This window comes from Melanotaenia boesemani, chromosome 19 (assembly GCF_017639745.1).
Source record: "Melanotaenia boesemani isolate fMelBoe1 chromosome 19, fMelBoe1.pri, whole genome shotgun sequence".
NCBI lineage: Eukaryota > Metazoa > Chordata > Actinopteri > Atheriniformes > Melanotaeniidae > Melanotaenia > Melanotaenia boesemani.
This window is the reverse complement of record NC_055700.1, coordinates 12,352,446-12,374,387: the sequence shown is the minus strand read 5'-3', so window position 1 is coordinate 12,374,387 and position 21,942 is coordinate 12,352,446. Positions and strand designations below refer to the sequence as shown.

Below are 21,942 nucleotides of genomic sequence, written 5' to 3'. Positions count from 1 at the left end.
CTTGGCAGCTGGTTTATGTAATTTTTAGTAGATTTGGGAATTTGTGTTATAATCAAAAGCAGTTATGAAGTAAAATTAATAAAGAAAGGAACTATTGTGTGAATATTGTGATTTCTCATGTGATATCTCCTCCACTGCTTTCAGGTAAGGATGTAACTGTCTATGTACTGAACCAGAGGTGTTAGACAGAAGCGCTGCATATGTCCTTGTAATGTGATATGTTCAGTGTAATGAAAAGAAGTGATATTAACAAAATTGTCTCCAAAAAGAGCTGTGGCATTGTGTAAAATGCCAAGAGGAACAAGATATTTTAATTTACTAAATAATTTTATATATTTTAATAGTATATGTTTAATAGTAAATGGTATAGGGGTGCTGCATCAGAAAAATGTGATTCTAATAGAAACATTTTTAGATGTCAGCAACATATTAAAAATGCTTAATTAAAAGGGGAGGGGTGGCTGTCAAATTGAAATGTATATTTAAAAAAAATGGCACAATAATTGAATCTTTATTTCGTTGCTAATCTTTAATTAGCAACAAGTCGCCGCAGAATAAGAGGCCTCAAAATCAGAAAAGGGTGTTCATCACTACACTAAAGACTGGTTATAGTTATAGTTTATAATTATATAGTTTAAGATACTGTTGCTCAATAAAGAGGATCTACGGAGAAGCTGGAGAAGGTGTCATCTGGGACACATGGTATGATTGGAAATCGAGGAAATCTCTGCACATGAACATAACAATGCTGAAAACCAAACCTGAATAGCCATGATCATCCAGCTCTCATGCAGCACTGCATTATGATTCTGCAGTGGAAATCACTGCAGAGGCTCAGTAAGACTTCTCAAACCCAGTTTCTATGAACACAGTTTACCCTTGCACCTACAGATAATAATAAATAAATAAATAAATAAATTAGTAAATAAATAAATAAAAATAATAATAATAATAATAATAATAATTTGTGTCTACTTTCAGCCACATTAACAAGATCCAGAAACACTGCCACCTTGCCTAGACTTTAACTCATCTTAGATGGGCATTGGCAAAATAAAACTATCTCTTAGTGGCAAGACATAAGTTGTATGTTATTAACACAAAGTTTAAAAACATCTGCCTTGCACATCCGTAAAGCTCCATCAATAAAAATGCGTACAGGTTTAGGAGCAACCTAAGCTTCAACCTAGATGATGTCTTTGTCAGGGAAGTCCTTGCTTGTTTCAGCAAGACCATACACAAGTTTTGTGTTTTTTTGTTGTTGTTGTTTTTGTATTCAGACAAAAGTAGGATGCTGTAACATACCTGACATGTTTCAGCTATCACCTGCAGCCTTCCTCAGAAAATGATAGTCTACTGACGCATTGCTGGCATGTTATCAACTGTTTTTTGGAAGGTGTGACCGTCCCAGCAAACCAGTCAAATCCACTTAATGGGAATCAGCTGATCAGCTTTTCTGTCGCAAATACCGTCTCTCTGTAGTGTTTGTTTAGCGTTCGGGTGAGGAGGAGGAAACTAGCGGTTCATGGTTCACGAAAGCACATATTTACCTCAAAGTATTGGTTTTGTCAGGACCCTTCTCAAACACAGTAGTCGACGGGTGGTAGACAGGGTTTATACTTCAGCTATCCAGGGACGGGTCTAGGAAAGTTTCGAAAGGGGGCAGAGCAGGAGCACTGGCCCGGAAAAGGGGGGCACAAATGAGACCTATGTGTTTTTAGCCAGAACATCAGTTTTATCAGAGTTTCTTCATCAATATCAGCTGTTTAACTTCATTTGTCAACATCTGGTGGTTTTATGACAGATATTGTCACCATGTGATAATGTGTAGATGGTTGGTGAGATGATGCTGTATGAATGAATTTTATAGTATGGTCTAGAACATGGAAGAGATGATGCAGAACATTACAACCTACATTATGTGCTTCATTTACTGACCTTTGGACATCTGATGCTGACCCAAGGGAAGGTCACTTAACACTAAATATTTGTATGCATTGGCTTGCAGTAAAAACGCAAATTTCAGGAATAGTGAATAATCATTCAAATGGTGATTAATCATGATTAATCATGATTAATTAATTTTTAAGCTGTGATTCATCTGATTTTTTTTTTTTAATCATTTGACAGCCTCATTTATATTATATTTATTCTCAAGTAATGTATTAAATATTTATTGTTCAATTTTTTTGGTAAGTGATTTAGAAGGACTGTTGTTGGTCTCTACTTCCAATTCCTCAAAACAAAAGGCTTAAACATGCAAGGTTGGTGAACATGAGACTTCCCTTTATTTTGCAGCAGGAAGTCACTGAGGTCCCCCTGACCAATGGCGACCTGGATGGGGATGAAGCAGCTGAAGTTGACGGGCTTGAAAGACCTGCAACTTCAACAATGGGCTCACCATATTCCACAGCTTCTGGCGGTGTTGATGTTGCCGTGGAGACCCTGGATCCAGACACAGAAGCTATTGAAGGAAGAGCAGCAGCCCTTGTGGCTGCAGCCCGGGCTGTGGTGTCAGAGGGTCAGCTGAAGCAACGGCTAGCAGCTGGAGGTTACCCATGTGCCCAGTGCGACCGGGTCTTCATGTCCATGCAGGGGTTGAGATCCCATGAGAGAAGCCATTCAGCCATGGCTTTATTCAGCAGAGAGGACAAATACAGCTGCCAGTACTGCCAGTTTGTTTCACCCTTCAGACACAAGTAAGTAGAGAGGAACAACATTATTAAACATCATTCGGTTCAGACTGTCCCCCCCAAAAAAAGATTAATCAGTTTCGCCCAATAAATAAATGATCATATGTTGTATTTTTCATTTACCTGTAACACTTATGTTCAAATTTGACAATGTTTCAGTGATCAGCTGTAGCGTTTTCCTGCGGTGGTGTTTTAATGTTGAGCAGTTCTCCAAGGAAATATTTGGTTTACATTAGCGGCAATTTGGAGGTTGACAGTGACTGCCATATTGACCAACTTAAATTACAATTAAAACCAATAGTTTGAACGATAATTATATGTTCAGTACGTTGCCCTGGCAGCCCTACATTATCAGCCCTTTTATACCTCGCCATTCTCACACCAGCTGTTCTTCAACTCACCAGGATGCTGAACTCATTTTGTACAGAGCACATTTTTACACCTCATTCTGCTTACCCGATCACAATCCCTCTGAATCTTCAATCTTCTCTGAGATTTTCCTGCCTGCTCGGAGCAATATACAAACATTAGAGTGAGACAGCCATTTTGGATGTGTGATTTGTTTTATCCATCACAGAGACACAAGAGTGAGAGGGAAAGAGAGAATCCTCATCTCCTCTGAGCTCCCAGGTGTAATCCCTCTGTACTGTATGTGCCCTGACCCAAAAAGAAGCCGCATTCCCATGCCACCTAGGAGGCCAGCATTAACAACACAGCTACCGTCCCCACAGGCACTAACACACACATTCTCTGCAGGGGATTGTGGGTAGATGAGTTCACCCGGTGGCTTCTTGTTCTGTAGTCAGTGGAAATGTGTGGCTGTTGTTAGTGAGGTAAACTGAGCTCACTGCTTTAGATGCTACTAAAATCATCACAGTGCGTTACTGCAGAGTAGAGCTCTCTGTTTCCTGAACTCTATTCTTGTTCTTTTCTTTCTTTAACTGTTGTCATTTTACAGTCCTTTTATCTATTATTGTTCCTTATTATCTCATATCCTCCCTTTGTTTTTTTTTTCTTTTTAATATTTTGTCTTGTGGCAGCCTGGATAGACATGTGCAGTCTCACCACGGGCACCATAAGCCCTTCAAGTGCAAGCTCTGCCCCTTTAAATCTGCCTACTTGAGTCGCCTGAAGAGCCACCTGCATAAGGCTCACACAGGTAAATGGCAAATCCACACATGCCTACATTAAGTAACACCTTACAGTATCCTTGACTAACAAGGTATCCTCTTTTGTCATCTTTATCTAATAAAAAACACCACATGGGTATTGATCTTCTTGCTTTGTCTTCTGTGTACTAAACCCCTTCTGGTTTAGCCATGTTGCTGTCTGGTACTGTATATGTATGTTAGTGTGTTAATCAATTATAAATGATGTATTGAACTGTAATTTGTTATAAAATAGCTGATGTATTATATAAAGCTCACTAACCCCATGAAAGCCTTTTTAAAAATCTAGTTTCTTTAGCTAACCAAGGTAATGCCAGTTTTACAGTGTAAAACTTTCACAAGACAGAAAGGATTTCCGAAAAGTATGTGTGTTCATGAGTTGGAATGTAGGTCTCATTTATGCTGTGATGACTGAAAACATTTCTGTTATCCTAATTTTGCATTCTTTGTTTATCTCCTTTTAGGTGAGCAGTACACTTACAAGTGTTTGTCGTGCCCCTTCTCCTCTATGACCATCAGCCAACTAAAGGAGCATTCTCTAAGGGACCACGGCGAGGTTTTGACGCTCCCCAAACTCAGAGCTGCTACCCAGGCTGCACACGCCGCCCTCAGGCCACCCCGACTGGCCACAAATACTGAGCACCTTCCTCTGGCCCCTGATGGTATGAGATCGTTGAGGATGTCTTTTTAATATATGCCTATATGGACGACAAGCAGAATTAATGAAATCTTGGTTGAGTCCTAATTTCACATTCGGTTAAGACTGATGGGTCTGAGTTGTGACATGTATTTCCATTTCACTCTTTTCTTTCCTACTACATTCATCTAAAAATATCCTAATTTCTCTATTTATTTGAAAACTTTAGTCACCTTGAAAGATGTACACAACAGATAATTTAACAAGCCTTTTAAATTTAACACATTTTGCTATATTAAATCAATGGTATGCAACTATGATATTTTATAAACCGTAAACAACGTAAAAACGTTTTTATTTTTCCTTTTAAACCCCTAAAGTTTCATGTCAGTATGTTTTTAAATGATTGAATGAATGAGTTTTTAAAATACTACATAATTTCTTACCTTAAAACTGAGTGATTCCGATGCACTTTGATGGCACACTGACATTTCTGAAGCCATCTTTGCTCTGCAGCATCCCGGGGCTGAAAACCTTCTGGCCCAGCCCGGAGCATCACGTTACTGCTGCATTTTGCTTTGCTTTGTCACACACCAGCAACTGGATATCAACACACACACCATTTTGGATGTGCACCATGCCTAGTTAATTAAATGAAACACAAGAGGACATTATCAGAGGAAGTAAGAAAAGAAAGAGAGAAAGTGACAAAGCTAGGGAAAAGACAAAAGGCAACATCAGACTGATTTTTACTGGCTGGAGAAATGACAGGATGCAAGACCGATGCCGAATTGTCCTTCACAAGGGGGCGCCAAAGTGGGAAAATTAGATTTTTCATGCAGGGATTTTACTTATTATGGAGTATTTTATATATTTCAGTAGTGGTCCTTTTTATCTACCAAACTACCCTCATGTTAAAAAGGCAAATTTCATTAGCAAATTTCCAATATGATATAATATAATATAATAATAACAACATTCCTTTATTAGTCCCACAGCGGGAAAATGAGGTGGCTTGTGTGCATAATTAAATTATACTTTCTTTTATGTTCAGATTTGGCCACCTCAAGCCTTCAGTTGTGTTGGCTTCTTTGATACATTCACTTATAGAGCCACCTCTGCTGTAGGTTGATGTGGCACTAACCTCCTTGATATGAATCCATGTTTTAGGTGTTTTCATGGCTTTGCAGTGGCAGCTTTAGCTTGCAGACTGTTCTTGGCAGCAGCTGTCACCTTGCTGCTGGAGCTGTGGAATCTTCCCTGGAGCTGAAGCAGGGCAGCATTCCTCAATGCACCATCCACCACTGTCAGCTGTGCACTACGAAGACAAATGAAGCATTCAGGGAGAGCAGAGCTGACATATTGAATGTCTCCCCGCTGTGCCAAAATAGCTACCTTCAGCCGAACATCTGAAATTCAAACAGAGCAGGTTTTTGTTCCTTAGTGGTGTGTATGGAAAAAGATTATCATTTGATTGGCTCTAATTAGCAGTGGTGTTTACATAGATTTCAATAAAATGGTGTTAATAGTTACACCTAGGAGAACTCTGAGATAACAACCCGAGTTCTTTGAGAGTCAGTCAACGTCAGAATGGCAAGCCAGTCTGAATATTTCTTGTTGAATTATTGCTCAAATGTCCATGGTTCAAAAAGGATGAATCCTTAATGACATTCCCAAAAGCCTCAGCTGTACTTACTTTTGCACTAACATGCTAAATAAAGAACACAGTAGGCATCAGAACTCCTCCACAGTAGCTTGTTAGCTTTGTCGTTTGTGAGCGTTTGTGAAACGGGCAATGTTGGTATGTGTCTTAAACACAGCCATCCTCACAGAGCCACCTATCAGACAGCATTTTCCTCTCCTTTAGCTTCTTACAAGTAATCCTCCTTCAATCCATGCCATGTAATAAACTATTTTAAGATGACAGCTCACCACCTAACTACAGAATTTACTCTGTGTCTGCCATCTCATCTCCATATATCTCCACAATGCAGAGAGGATATTAAAAGCATGAATCAACGGTGGCGTTGTTTGAGACGTGTAAATTCCTCTGCCTCGTCTGCAAACGTCAGAAACTGGATCTGCAGAATTACAGAAAGTTTAAAAGAATTTCCTTTTTCCTTGCATGTTGCCTCCCACTCTGAGTGCTGATTGAGGCGTTTTTAACATGGGTAGATATTCTATTAGTGTCAGTCTGGTTTATTTATTGATGTGTTGGAGGCTCAAAGTAGGACGAGAGTATGAGCTTGCTCACTGATATGATAGACTCATGAGGGAGGGAACGAGGAGGGAAGGAGTTAGGGGACAAGAGATGACAGCCACAGTTACACGTCTGGATCTTTTAGCACTCTGCCAGAGAGGCGTGCTTCATCTGCACTCCGCTGATGGCTTCTTATCAAATATTATTTATATTGTATGGATATTCATATTTAGTCAGCAGTAATGTCAAATATCCAGATGGAGAGAAAATGTGGTCTTCACTTCTGCAGAAACTGTCTCATTGAGGAGAGAGGTCAGAGGAGAACAGCCAAACTGGTTTGAACTGACAGAGAGGCCAAAATATCTCAGATCACAAGGTTTTACAACTGTGGTGGTGGTGATATTTTGCATTACAGCAGCTCCACACACATTACAGACAACATTTAACTCCTTTCAACTTCTATTTGATCTGGAATTAAGCTTCTTACTCTGTTAGAATTGACAGATGCACGAAGGATTGGTTTAATCTAGCCCAACTGTACCGGGAAACCCTGTCTGTGTGGTTTGATGGCAGCAGTTTATATGTGCTATTTAGGACATGACTGTTTGCCAATCTTAACATATTTTTATGTTAACATTCTCTCCATCTAATTATTTTCTTTCACTTATACAAAGTGGAGGGAACAGGTTCAGAGGGGAAACCCAGACATTTTCCCTCAGCGACTTTATCCAGCTCCCTGAGGTGCTCCCAGGTCAATTCCAGGGGCACGTTTTGAGTCTTCCCAAGGGTTTTCACATCCCTAGAGCAAGTTTGTTTGGGCCACTAGGAATCGACATACCCAGGCCCCCACGCTTTGCCTGTCACAAGTTCACACTGCTTGATCTTGAAACTCTCCCCCCTGCAGGTGGAGCTGGCATCCTGTGACTCCTTTGGGATAATCCTGATTGAGATCCAGGAGCCAAAACTCAGGATCAAATCCGCCCCCTCCCACAGGCCTGGCTCCAGGAAGGGGTGCAAAGGTTTCCCTATTCTAGGCAAAATTACTCTAGTGTTGCTCCTTTAAAGTCTTTAAATTGCTTCCAGTCTGACCAATTTGCCATGGGAGACTCAACCAAGGGCTAACACCCCTGGCAACACAGCTCTTAGGATCATGAGGGTGGTGATTCTACTGAAGGGTTCTTATGATAAGCCGATTCATACGCTTCCTATAATGGTTGAACTGCAGTTATTTAGAAGATGTTTATCTTCTGGAGTAATCTTGACTTTTAGTGGTGGACGCAGACTCGAATTATGGAGTCCTGCAATACTGAGTAACAGCCGAAATCAGACCATAATAACACAGAAGCACAATCTGTTTACTCACCCCAAAACTTAAGGTGACAAAGAGAATAAATTCTTTGTTTTGTCTTCTTGCAGACAGCTTCAGTATAATTTTTCCAGGAGAACAGATGTTCTATCTTTACACCCAAGTAGTTATATAAAAATAACTGCTTGATATTGTCATCTAGAAAAACAACAGACTTTAGTTAAGTCCAGTTTTAGCTGAGACCAGAAAACGGAGGCTGCAGATGACACCAGCTCATCAAAACTGAGGAAATATCCTGATTCTGATTGTTTTTGATTTCTGCTCAGGTTACAGACAGAAGTGCTGTAACAGCACAGATGTCAGCAGTCAAGACTGGAAGTGGTGAAATGATGTGGGGAGTCTTTGTGTCTTAGTTGTTTGAATGCCACAACAGATCTGGGTTTTGTTGCTAAGCTGGTACATGCCTTTGTGGTGTGACCGAGGACCATGTTACAATAGAGTAGTCTTCTCAAACTGGTTCCATAAATGAGTTCAGAAGGGCAGAATCTGGGGGGGAAATGGGAGACTGGTAGCATGAACATGCAGCTGACAAATCTGCAGACGTTATTCGGTGCAGGCACCTTGTGGAATCCAAGTCAACACGAGGCTCTGTCCTGCATTAGTTATTGTTTTCTTTTTAAAGCCTTTTCTGAGCTGCCTGTATTTCAGAAAAGGAGAGGCAGATAAATTGATCCAGGTGAAGTATATAAAATAAGTTGAATTCTATCCTATTGTGCAAAGATTTTATCCGCTTGACTACACAATATGTTGGAGTCATTCCTGTGGGGTAAAAACAAGTCTTCAAATGCCCTTCATAATATCATACAACACATTATTCTGATTTCAGCTAAAGGATTTAATCAACTATTAATTATTACATAAATTTTCCACATCTGCGTTTTCTACTCATCATGCAAATTGTAATAAAAATAAAGTTCTCCTTTATTCTTTTCTTAGATCCATCATACCTGGAGCCAGCGGATGTTCGTCAGCAGCTTAGTCATTACAAACTGGCCTCCCGCTGTCAAATGTCTTCCATCTCCAAACCTAGCAGCTCAATATTGTCTGACGGTCGTCCAGATGGCGTCCTCACATGCGAGTTCTGTGAGTTCAGCTCTGGATACATGCAGAGTCTGCGTCGGCACTACCGGGACCGCCACGGAGGCAAGAAGCTCTTTAAGTGCAAAGATTGCTCCTTTTTCACCTGCTATAGGTAAGAAAAGGCTGAAAAAAACCTTCTGACATTTACCATAAGTTTCTATAAGACATTTATAAGGATTCACATGCTGAAACAAAGTAATTTACTGTCTGCAAATACATCTCAGGAATAACTTCACCATGCATGTGGAGGCTGGTCACAACAACAATGCACCTGAGGAGCACCCTAAAGACCTGCGCTGCCCTCTCTGCCTCTACCACACCAAACACAAGAGCAACATGATTGACCACATTATTCTGCACAGAGGTAAACCTCATAAAAATGTTAGGCCAGCTCAGTAAACTTGATTTTTTTTCCCTTTTTATGTCTGTATAGTGTCAGTCGGCAGTATGTCAACTCAACTCAGTACTTTGTGTCAAGGTGAACGCCTTGCAAAATGAAAATGACTTCAAATGTTTTCTGTTACAAATTTTTCAATCCTGGCCAGTAGAGCTAGATAGAATCTTTTTTAGTTTGCTGTAATTTAGTTTTCACCAGATTAAATTATTTATTTATTTAAAAAAAATGACTAATTTTATATTTTTTTAAAGGTTAACATGTCTGATTTGTAGTAGTGTTTTATGTGGAAGGTATTTGTTGCTGCTTAAAGAATCAGTAAAAATATCTCAGTAAATATGGATTTTGAGCTTAATCCCTATTGTTTTAATACTATTCACTTCCTTTGATTTTTGTTAGGTGAAAATCTTAGATGTTTTAAAACACCTCAATGTAATATTTTTCTCTTTTTTTGTCATGTCTATGTTTTCTATGACACTGTTGACTAAAGATTGGAAAAATATATAATTAAATATTAAATAAATTCTGTGTATAAACAACTAATAAAAAGATAAATAATGAATAAATAATATAAAATAATATAAAAATAATTACAATTACAAAAGCAAATAAATAAACAAATAAATAAACAGGCAAAACAGACATAAAATTAACACAACGCCCAAAAGTATTATGTCACAAATGTGTTACAACAGGCATCAAAGGACCAAAGAAGCTTCTATATTTCAAGTTTTTCTCTTTCCAGGAGATTATCTCCCCTCCCCATGCTCTCCTGTTTTTCCTATTCTTTTTCTCCTAATAATCCACCCTTTTCATCTCCCTCCCACCATCAGAGGAGCGCGTGGCTCCGCTGGAGGTCAGCCGCTCCAAGCTGTCGCGCCACCTTCAGGGCCTGGTGTTCCGCTGCCACAAATGCACCTTCACGTGTTCCAGTGACCAGGCCCTGCAGCTGCACCTGCAGAAGCACGATGAGATCAAGCCCTACCAGTGCCAGCTCTGCTACTATGACAGCTGCCGACGAAGCCAGCTGGAGGAGCATCTACGCCTTGAGCACAAGGTCAGTTGGAGACCACCAATGATGACGTTGTCGTCTTGATAAATGCAGTTAACTTGTGAGAAGAGGCTTTAATGATCCATCTGCTTAATGGTTGAAAAGCACACATTTATTAAATAAATTTATTGAATTAATGCCAAATGTCTTTGCAGGTTTTATCAGCAGATATTGTATAAAACACCCAGGAAATCAATGGCCATCAAAGCCCAGTTTGCTTTTGGCGATAGGGTCATGTGTCTTTCGGTCATGGAACATGAGTGATGGAAGCTGGAAGCTCTGCAGCTGGTGTGAATGAGGGGCTTGATATTTCTATGAATAGTTAAAAATCTGATGTCAAGGTGGGGCCATGCACCTATGGAGCAATAAAGAGGGTAGAAAGGATACTGTTCCTTAATTTCCATTAAGTTTTACTAATCATAGTAATACTAACTGCTGTTGTTACAGAAGTTATTTCATTAGAGTTTTACTTACTGAGTATTTTGGCTTTTAAATAAAGTTATTCTGTGAGATATTTGTACTTTCTTGTCATTAGTTTTTCTCCTTAAGCCCGCTGTTTTTTTTTTTTTTGTTTCATGATCTGTTTTCACACCTGGATTCAGTTTATTGCTACTCCTGCAGTACTTTCATTCCTCTACTCAGTATGTGAACTCCAGGTTTTCCTCTGTCATCTGCCAGATTTTCATCTTTACTACAGTGTGTATTGACCACCTCTTTTTCCTGCCACACTCCAGTCTGTTATTTTTCATTTCTGTTTTGGATTACCTGCCTCTGCAAAGTCGTGTGTTTGGTTTAATTGAAGTTTATGTTTTTTTCCTCACTTGTCTGAAAACTGAAATTTAGCTGGGCTTTGGGTCCTTTTATACACGCTTTGTTGGCATTTTGAGCTTCATTTAAACAGTTTTTATTCAGTACAAGGTATTAATCTATTTAGTAATTGTTTAATTTTATTCTGCCTTTATTTGTATGGATACTGGGAGCTGGTAACCTGGATGATACATTTAGGGTTGACATTATGAATCCAAATCTTTATATAAAAAAGAAGCTATTAAAAACTATGCTAATTTACCTTATATTAATTTAATTCTCCCTGTAGATTAATATGAAAAGAAATCTATGTCATGGGAAAACATAGATGTCCATGGTGCACATGCTAAGAAAAGAAAGTAAGAAAGCAGCATTCCTTCTGGGCGAGGCAGAGGAAGAGATGAAGAGTATGGAGAGAATTCTGGACTGGTGTTTCTCTGAGTCTTTTGGGAGTTTGGGAGGAGAAAGTTACTCAGACTGTGATCATTTGTGACATTATGGAGAGGAAATGAGATAATTCTTAGCTCTATCTTTCCTTAAAATACTATGTTTCACATTATTGTAATTTATAATCTAACTAAAAATCATCTCCATTCTTAATTTTGAGAAGTCACATGACTCCTCTGATTGAAAAATGGTGTCATTTAGGTTTGATTTTCTTGGAAAAGTCAAGATGCTAAGATGGACTTTAGAAAGCTTTACAAAGGCCTACCACTCTGCAACTAATAATATGTTTAGCTTTATTATTATTTCACTTTTTCAACAAAATAAAAAGTAAAAACAATAAATGAAGCATAGAACTTGAAAGGTTTTTTGTAGTTTTTCTTCTAATACCAATAATAGTAATAAATTATAATTATAATAGCATTAAACTAAACTTCCTATCTTTGATCAGGTTATCCGTAACTTTGAGCTGATGGGCCGGGTCAACCTGGACCAGCTGGAGATGATCAAGGCACAAGGGAGCAGCACAGACGAGGAAGAGGACGGAGACATTATGGAGTTAGTAGTAGATGGACAAGCTGTTCTGGAGGAGGAGGAGGAGGAGGAGGAAGAAGATGAGGAGGAGGGCAGGGTTGAGGAGGTGGAAGAGGTGGAGGATGACGATGAATCAATGGAAGTTATGGAGAACATGGTGGAGAACCAGCAAGAGATGGATGGTGAAGACATGGAGGAGAACATCAAAGAGCAAGTGGATGAGGGGGAGGAGGAAGAAGAAGAAGAGCAGGAAGAGGAGGAGGAAAATGAGGCGGAAGAGGGGGAAGTCAAGGAGATGGTGGAGGAGAAGCCTGCCCTGCAAGGTAAATATCTAATATCTCTCAGTATCCTTTAGATAATGCTGTTTAATTAAACATTTCTTTACTCTGTAGATAAACTGACATACAAGAGTTTCTATGAGCCATATCAGCAAGCTCAATATAATAGACTAAAATATAAACTTAAAATCTGGACACCTTTCCTAAACCTATCTGTTAATACCTGCCTGAGTATAGAGAAAAGAAACAGATCAGAATAATAAAAACCCTCCTCATTACATCAGACTTTAAACCACTACTGCAAAGAACAAGTGTATCCTTCAAACTGCTTATTTTCTCCCTATTTTTTTTGTCTATAAAAAATCAAGTAAGACATTCAGAAGGCTTTTTACATACTCGGAGACGTGAGCTAAACAAGCATGTAAAACCATGGCTAAACAAATTCAGATAATTTCATAAGGAGCAAAATCCCCGATTATTTCCCAAGCAGGAAAGTGGGACGTCACCATGTGACACAGTGAAGGTTTGTGAGAAATATACAGGTTATGTCTATTGTGAATTTAATGTCAAATTGTGTTTTTCTTACTAAAACCAGAAATTAAATATTCTCAACCTAACCAAGTGGATTTGATCTAGATGTGATCTATGAAAAGTTTTTAAAAAAGAAAAAAACTATAGTAGGAGTAATAGTGATAAAAGTGAGTGGGTAGCTGTTCCTCAGGATGAAGGAGGATCTTTTCCCCACAGGTAGGTCCGTGATTCATCCCCATGCTTGTGGTATATGAATGCTGTTCATTTACATTCTAAGCAAGGGCAGAAACCAAGTTTCCTGCCGGAATTAAGCACAGTCCTCTCAGGTTCCTGTAGCCACCCTACCTGCCCCCTAATTTAGTGGTCGATAAAGCTTCTGGTTTTGCCTGAAGACATTGTAAATGACTGTATTCTCACCATGATCGTGTGTTTGAACTCTATTTCCCAGAGGTCCTTGCTTCCCCCAGCAGCACTGGCTCTGGGCCAAGCAGTGGTGAGAAGCGTCTTCCCTGTGAGTTCTGTGGCCGCTGCTTCACCAACAGCCTCGAATGGGAGCGACACGTCCTTCGACATGGCATGTTAGTATCTTGTTCCTCTCTGTCTTCTTTCCTTTCATTTCTATTTTAAAAGTTTAACATCAAACCTATTTACTCGTCCTTTGGCATAGACTTTAGATAAATGCCAGAGTTTGTGGTTTCAGATTTAATTTAACTACAGCGATTAGGTTATCTCTGGAAAAGTTTCAGTTACACAAGCAGAAAGGCTGTAGCTCCAGTCTTGTCTTTAGATAATGACACCAGCTGATTTGTTCATTAATTTAGTCTTTTTCTTCTTTTATTAATTAAAACAAAACCCTACATCATTTGTCATTTTTCTCATATTTGTTTATTTCGTTCCGCACATCCCCTCCTTCATCTTCAGGGTGGTTAACAACAATCGGCCCGACACCGGCTCCACTTCAGCAATAGAGGCCTCTGCTCCATCTTCCACCGGCTCCTCTGTGTTTTCTGACACAAATCTGGACCTGGCAAGCAACTGTAAAGAGGAAGGAAATCCTGCTGATCTACCCCTGACAAGTCAAAGCCAGTATGTGGAAGACAAAGAAATGCTTGACACCAAAAAGGATCAACAGTTTGGTTGAACTTGTGGCCTCTTGAGATACCCGCACTAGAAAATGGATGGATTCAGTGCTCGGGATGGGCAAGTTTGAACGTTAAAGGAAGCAAAGAGGCTGAAAACAAGAAAAGTGACTTTTTATAAGTTGGTGCATTAGTAGATTTTAGGTGTTACATATACAAGTATTAGGTTGTGCTGCATAAACGGCTGAGCTCTTGAAATGGGCAGTCCCCTAGGACAGATCTTAATATATTGGTAACCAATAGTGAACAGAACTCTTTATTGCTGACATTCTGGTCAAATCTACAGTGAAAGATCCCACCTAGATTAAAAATTAAGCTATTTATAAACAATATTGTCCAAAACAGTTAATTCAATTTAGCATTTTTTTTTATTTGAAGCACCTTTTACTGTACTCTCCACCCTGCTCATCCAAAACAGGGGTTCTGTGAATTCACTTTAAAGTAAAACAAAGAAGGTATGAAAGCATTTGCAAACATGGCCCACTGAAGAGCTACCAGTACTTATTTCTTGGCGAATTGGGACTTTTTTTTTCCATGTGTGGAAGCATCCCTTAAGGAAGAGTCGCACCTTATGTTTTTCATAAAATCACAAGTCATGTTTTCTTCTTCTTCTTTTTTCATTTGGAAAGATTTTGAAAATTTTCCTCAGTTTTTGTAGTAAATTGCTGTAATTTAGGTCCCTTAATATTATACTACGTATAAGCCTTCGACCTGTGACTCCCGGCTCGTTTTACCTGTTCTGCTTTTGTTGTTCAGTTCACCTGAAGTCATAGAAATTCCCGTTTCTCCGTGAAATGTCTTGTTGTTTGTAGACCGAGCAAATGTTTATAATGTGTCATGACTGTATGTGCAGGTTTTCCGCTCTTACGGCCAAGTAACAAAGATTACACTTGTCTTTTCCATGCATAATGTGTGATTGGCAGTGCAAGACTCCAGTTCCGATCCAGACAGTACAAACCACCAGGTGCGGTCGAGATGACAGTATGCACAGGATCAAACCACACTACATTCAGACCAAGTGTCAACCAACTAGACTGTGTTTTGAAACCAGTGCGTTAAGTGCCTTACAATCCAACTCAATACAAATAATACTGTATGGCTTTAATGGCTTTAAGAAACACACAAATCGCTGTGAATTACTAAGAAATACACTCAGATTCTCTCTCAAAAATGACATATTTTTATACAAAACTGCTAATTTAACCTATTCTAGACTTGAAAAGTCTTTGTTTAATGAAGATCAGATCAGGACCTAAAAAACTATCAGTGCAGTGAAATGCGTTGCAGCATCTCATGCAGTGATGTGGAGGCTTAAAGCATTGGTTTAAAAAAAAAAAAAAAAAAAGAAATTTCATCCATTGCTGGAGACACACTATTAAAATTTTTGCCACCGCCATGATCTGTAGAGGTGTATATTGATAAGTTTTGTCATGAAAGGATGGTGTTCATGGAAAGAAATGCAGCTGTTAATATTTAAGTGTGTTTTTTATAATGTGAAAATGACCACAAATCAAAATTCCAGGCAACATCTTGTATGTTTGGGGCCATATTTGCTTGATTGGCAATATCTGGAACCTTTGGTGATTTCATTATTCCCTTGTGCCTCCACACAGTCAGTCTTGAATTTACTTACAGAGAACTTCAAACATGTCGTCATAGGTTTTTTGCTGATTTCACATCTTGCTGTAGTCCATGATCCTGTTTCGATGTGAAGGGATGTGCTGAAAAGACAAGTGTAAACAGAGCTATTTAAATTCATTTATATATATGACACTGGGACTGTAAGTAAGACTGACTTCTAGTAGGTGTCATATTCCACTTTAAAGACCCCGTTAAATTCTCATTGTGTATGGAGAAACCTGTATTAGCCTGCATTCTTGTGCTTCTTTATTTCCCCACAAATTAATCTTAATGTTGATGTTGACAAAAGGCAGAGATTGTATTTGTTGGAAGTTGCTGCTTGAATGCCCTAAAGCCTTATGAGAAGTGAATAGCAATTTTATCAAATTTGTCTCCAATTCCAGTAAAACCAATAAGAAAAGGTTTAACAATCTGAAACAAAATGGCAAAGAGCTCTAAAATCAAAGTTGTAGAGGAATGCAATTAATTCTTTTGTGTTCTTGGTACCAAAATATTTTCCAAGCCTGCTGTGTTTGCTGCTGTAATTGTCATTTTTAAGCATTGGATTATTGGCAGAAATAAGAAATCTGAGTTTGGGCCATAAAATTTTGAAGATTAAAATTTTATGATTTGAACCCAGGTGAACTACATGTTTGCAGCCATGTATAGAAAACAAAACTACTCGTTAAGTGTTTGAATTGTGGTGTTTAAGAGAGGATTATTTAACCTTGTTTTCCTTTAGGTGTTTTCAGTTTGCAAAGGAAAAAATTAAAAGAAATATAAAAATGATAGCTAAGCTAACCTTTAGGGGTTTTGAGTCCCCAGTTCAACATTATTATGCTGTTGTACAATGTCTGGTTGCAATGAAAAAAAAATGCCCCTTTTCGTACTGTAATGGGAATGAGCCTAAAGCAAGCTCAGTGTGGTTGTAAAAAAGAAATAAAAATAAACATAAAGGAAAAATATGCCGTTCTCTAGTAATGGACAGGGCTTTTTTTTTTTTTTTTTTTTTTTTTCTTCTTTTTTTGTGTGTGAAGAAGAAAAAAATGGCAAAGTAGGAGACATGCAGACAATAATTGCTTTAAGAGTCTGTTTTTTACATGAACAGCTTCGAGCATCACAATCATCTGGTTTTCCAGTCAGCCTGCAGATGAGATCTAGCCCGTCCATGTCCAGTCCATATCCTGACACTCTACTGTCTTTAATCCTCTACAAGAACGGGCATCAGCTTACTGACTCCAAGTGTACCCACTCGGCAGTAGAAGATGTTGCAGTCCTCCTCTTCTCGGTCCTTGAAATACCTTAAAACAGGTTAAGTCACTGCTGAATCTCAAAGACGTTTTTTTTTTCTGTTTTGCAGGACCAGCTTGTATTTTCATGAAAGAAAAAAGAACTTTTTGAAAATAATTGTTCAAGAAATAAGCTTTGTGAGGCAGCTTGTGGCCCAGTCCAATGTAAACCAGATGATGAATTGAGACAGTCTGGGTAATGAAGCTGTCAACCCGACATTGTTTGTTGTTCTGTGATCATTTAAATGGAAAATGACTATGAAACCCTCACTGTGTGCAGTCTCTAGGCTGTAATTCCCAGTTTACCCAAAGTTAAGCCCCTGCTGACAACACACTGGATACTTGTATATATGTTTAGTTTGTTTCCAATGCATTTCTCTTTTCAGACTGTTGTCTTCATAGTTTGAAATAGAATATCTCCTTCTTGCCTTTTCCCCCATATAAATCTGATTACCTGATGGTGGGTTGTGATGTTGCCTAGAATGATTGTTTACAATTTTATTCCATTTATCTCTGGATATTCTGTAAATATTGTAATTCATTGTCTTTTTTTAACTTGATAATAAAGTTATCAGATAACAGTTATTTGTGTTTCCCTCTAGCATATACTTTAAAATCTTATCTAAGGTGTTTATTGATCCTGAGAATTTTCTACTTTGTGTAAATATAGTCAGATCATCACACAAGTCGAAAAAGTTTATGACATATTTTTTTTGGGGGGGGGGGTATTTGGTTTTATATATACCTATATGTATACTTTAAAGAAACTGGCAACAATTACAAAAAACAAAAATTAAAAAGCGAGTTTACATACTTAGATTTTTTTGCATTGATAATTTTTTAAGCATCCATTCTCAAGATACAAACAACATGAGAGTATTTGTCCCCAGACATATTTATTAACTTACCAAATCACATTAATTATAAAAAAAAAGAAAGAAAAAAAAAAACATTTGGAAACTTTCAAACAATAATCATATTTAATATCTCTAATTCCCTTCTCCAGTTTTTTCTTTTAACAAACTGGAGAACAAATTTTTGATAATTTTATAAATACATATTCCAATCAGTTCGCTTAATTTTACTTCAGTTTTCCTCAGGAGCATCCACCCATCCATCCACCCATCCATTTGCATGAAAACTACACATTGGTGTTGGTTTTACAGGTGTTTTTTACAAACTCATACACAATAGGAAATGTGTGGAACTATATCAAAAGACACTGTAAGAATTAACACATATTAAACATGTTTAGATAAATGGTGTAAATAGTATTACTGAAGCTTGCAGTATTTCACAAGTAACCTTCAATTGAATACCAAACACTTCTAAGTTTTGATACTTATGTTATCTCTCTAATTCCATCCCTTACTTGACATAAATGAGTTGCCACTTGGTGTCATTATGTCAGACATTTGAATTTAATTATCTTGTTTTGCACAACCGGTTTTTCCTGTGAAATGTTTCAGCATTTAATGCTGTAATCCACTGACACTTCAATTATCTAGTCTCACAAGGTAATTGGTGAATGTAAGCATCTCAGTTTGCCCAATTTCAAAAGATAATGATTACCAACTGATACCATGTCAACACCATTTCTGTGATCATGCTAGTCTGCTGATAGTTATGAAAAGGGAGCTTTCCCAGCCCACACACCACTAGGTTGCTGTAGCCTATTCACCCTTTTAAATGGAAAATGGTGTTTTTACTCTTTGTGTGGTATTTGTCAGAAAATGCTGGTCTTCAGATGCAGTTCTGCACAAGTTTTTGAGAGACATATACAGAATGTTTTCCTTTGTAGATCACCATAGAGTAGCTGGAACAACCAATAACAGTCTCTGCACCTAGTTCACAGGAAATAGCTCTGGGCTGAGAAGGCATTTCAGTGGCCTTCACTTTGTGTTACACCCTTCTACCCTTCTACTTCTCTCTGCACTCCTCTTCTCCTTGCAAGAGCTTTGCTGACCAAAACCACAAATGCCAGAGAGTACTTGTGCAGATCTTCAAGTGTCTGTTTCATGTACATGCATGAAATACTGCAACTGTTGCACCCTTTCTACCACAAGTCGCTGAGACCACCAGCTTCATTTATCTGTTAGTGTATTACAGTGGAAAGCGTCAGTTTTACGCATCCTCTACATTTCCTCTCATGCCAGTTAAAGAATGGGCAGGGTCATTGTTTCACATGTATAACATCATCTCTTAAAAATATCTCCAAGTCACCAGGGATCAGATTGTAATCTCTGCAGATCACCACTTCAGAGGCGGCCGATGGCAGGCTGATGACCCCTGGAGACAGGAGCAAGAGGCACAGCCACAGTTAGGAGGGAAAAGGAGGACAGTGCTGCTGAGTGGAGCAACATAAGGAATGTCTGATGAGTGCTCAGGCCAGTGAGGGCACTGCTTCTGTAGTGATAGCTGGATGGAGGGAAAGGCTTGAGTGGAGAGACAGAGGGGAGAGTAAGAGCTCAAGAAATCTAAGGACAAAGAGTGGCATAGGGACAGAGAGAGAAGTGGGACATAAGAATGGGCAGATTCAGGTGCACATCATCAAAAGGATGAAGGAGCATGAGTATAAGGGAGAAGTGGCCTGGGTAAGAGGCCCCATTGAGCTCCAGCATAATACCTTTCACACTTGTTAGTCTTACCAGAGTCAGAACTGAACAGCACAGGAATACAGAAGGAAGTAAAAACTCTGAATACTGTGCTGGATGGATGATTGAAATTCCCACACACATGCCTGTAAGGACCTGTGAATGTTGAAACTTTTGATTGCAGCATTAAGCAGGATTTGAAGCTGACTCCAACAATGTCAGTGTTGAGACAATAAGGTGAACATTCATCACAAGCAAGCAACCAATGTATCCAAAAGTTAAAAAAATAGAAAAAAAACAAAGACACACATTTCGGTGAATAAACTACATCAGCCCTAATGTTAAAACTACCTTCCTTATCCTGTGTAGATCCCTTTCACATCACCAAAATAGAGCTCTAAAGGTTTCCTTTGGTGTCAGGCAAAGACTTTAGCAGTGCTTCAAGTCTTGTAAGTTGTAAGATGGGCCTCTTTGGATCAGACTTCCACATTTCCATGTGTGACACAGATGCTTAGTTGGATAGAGAACTTGGAAATTTTGAGACAAAGTCAGCACCTTGAAATGCACAGTAGAACAGTCCTACAACCCAACTCAATCCACTCCTGAGCAATTCCTAAGCTTCTGACAGTGTGGCAGGGTGTATAACCTCCTAATAATAATAATACTGTCTTCAACGGGTCTTCAGGGTTTGTAACAATTTTGAGGTAGACGTTCTTGTCAACATAATATCTACGTGAATAGCAGGAATCAAGGTTTCCCAGGAAATAAAAGAAAGAAAGTAAAGGAAATCATGATTTATAAGACCAAAATCAATTTCTGTTGTTTCATGGTTCCATTGTGACATAAACATATCCCTAACCATTATCAGAACAGCTGACAAGACAGAAATGCAATTAGAATTTTGTTGTGTAGACGTGACACCAGCACAAATATGAACTTCATGGAAAAGTCAGAAGAAACCCTTTCCTGTGTATTCACCACTGCCTGTAACACAAGCCTACAAACTAGAAGCACTCAGAGAGCACAGACCTCTGCCAACCCATTGTATTTTTTAAAATATTTTTCCCCAGTGATTTTGGGCTCTAACGGCAAAATTATTCCTATCTCTCCAGTAAAGAATCCTCAAAAAATATCCTGGATCCAAGAGGAGACCCAGATCACCCCTAAAATCCAGTCACTTGTTTCTTATTCAATTTCTGAGATTTTCTGAAAATTTTATCAAAGTCTGTCCATAACTTTTTGAGTTATGTTGCTAACAGACAGACAGACAAACGGACAAACCAATGCCACTGAATACATGACTTCTGTCTTGGTGGAGGTAATGAGGATCTTAAAAGGGGCTTACCGTAAAATTCACCATGTACTAGAGGTGTAAACTAAGAAGGCCTAAACATGGACAACTGAAAGAGGTGACAGACAGATAGACAGATAGACAGACAGACAGACAGACAGACAGATAGATAGATAGATAGATAGATAGATAGATAGATAGATAGATAGATAGATAGATAGATAGATAGATAGATAGATAGATAGATAGATAGATAGATAGATAGACCCTCCCATCCAGCCTTTTTTTAATTTTAATTTCTATACTTTTAAGAATAATTTTCATTTAAAATTATTTAATAGTCATTTTATATTGGTACTAATAGAATATGATAGAATATGTGCCCCTTATATAAATTCTGTATATGAAGATTGATTTTAATTAAATTTTTAGGAAATCTCAGAAATAGAAAAAGGAACAAGTGATATATCTCACTATGGGGAGATAGGGATAATTTTGTCCTTGCAGCTTCTAATGCATCGGCATAAATAAATAAATAAATAAATAAATAAACAAGTTAGTCACAGTCACCAAACAAACTCTAAACCCCTGATACTGCTAAACTTTTGCTTTGGATTCTGTTCATTTATTTATTTATTTATTTAGGCATACATATATAAATACTATAAATGTTGCTAACACGACTTCCAAAGCAAAATTAATGATGTGACATCTCTGTTTTTCTACAGACATTTTTTTACTTTTTTTTTTTAACTAAATCTCTTTCATTATTAACTGCAGTATTTAAGACAAGACTTCACTTGCAAAGCCTCTTTTTTTTTTTTT

The 21,942-nt window shown here is 38.3% G+C and overlaps 1 protein-coding gene across 1 annotated transcript in view; it reads left to right on the top strand.

Annotated features, from left to right (window-relative positions):
* znf462 (zinc finger protein 462) overlaps nucleotides 1-17,813 on the top strand; it is a 52,447-nt gene extending 34,634 nt beyond the window's left edge. Inside the window, exons 5-13 of the mRNA XM_041969994.1 lie at nucleotides 2,299-2,699; nucleotides 3,734-3,852; nucleotides 4,327-4,524; nucleotides 9,002-9,257; nucleotides 9,370-9,509; nucleotides 10,373-10,596; nucleotides 12,293-12,698; nucleotides 13,633-13,762; nucleotides 14,106-17,813. Coding sequence (XP_041825928.1) covers nucleotides 2,299-2,699; nucleotides 3,734-3,852; nucleotides 4,327-4,524; nucleotides 9,002-9,257; nucleotides 9,370-9,509; nucleotides 10,373-10,596; nucleotides 12,293-12,698; nucleotides 13,633-13,762; nucleotides 14,106-14,325 — 2,094 coding nt within the window. The 3' untranslated portion in view covers nucleotides 14,326-17,813. The remainder of the gene's footprint in view (nucleotides 1-2,298; nucleotides 2,700-3,733; nucleotides 3,853-4,326; nucleotides 4,525-9,001; nucleotides 9,258-9,369; nucleotides 9,510-10,372; nucleotides 10,597-12,292; nucleotides 12,699-13,632; nucleotides 13,763-14,105) is intronic.
* Nucleotides 17,814-21,942: the final 4,129 nt, after the last annotated feature.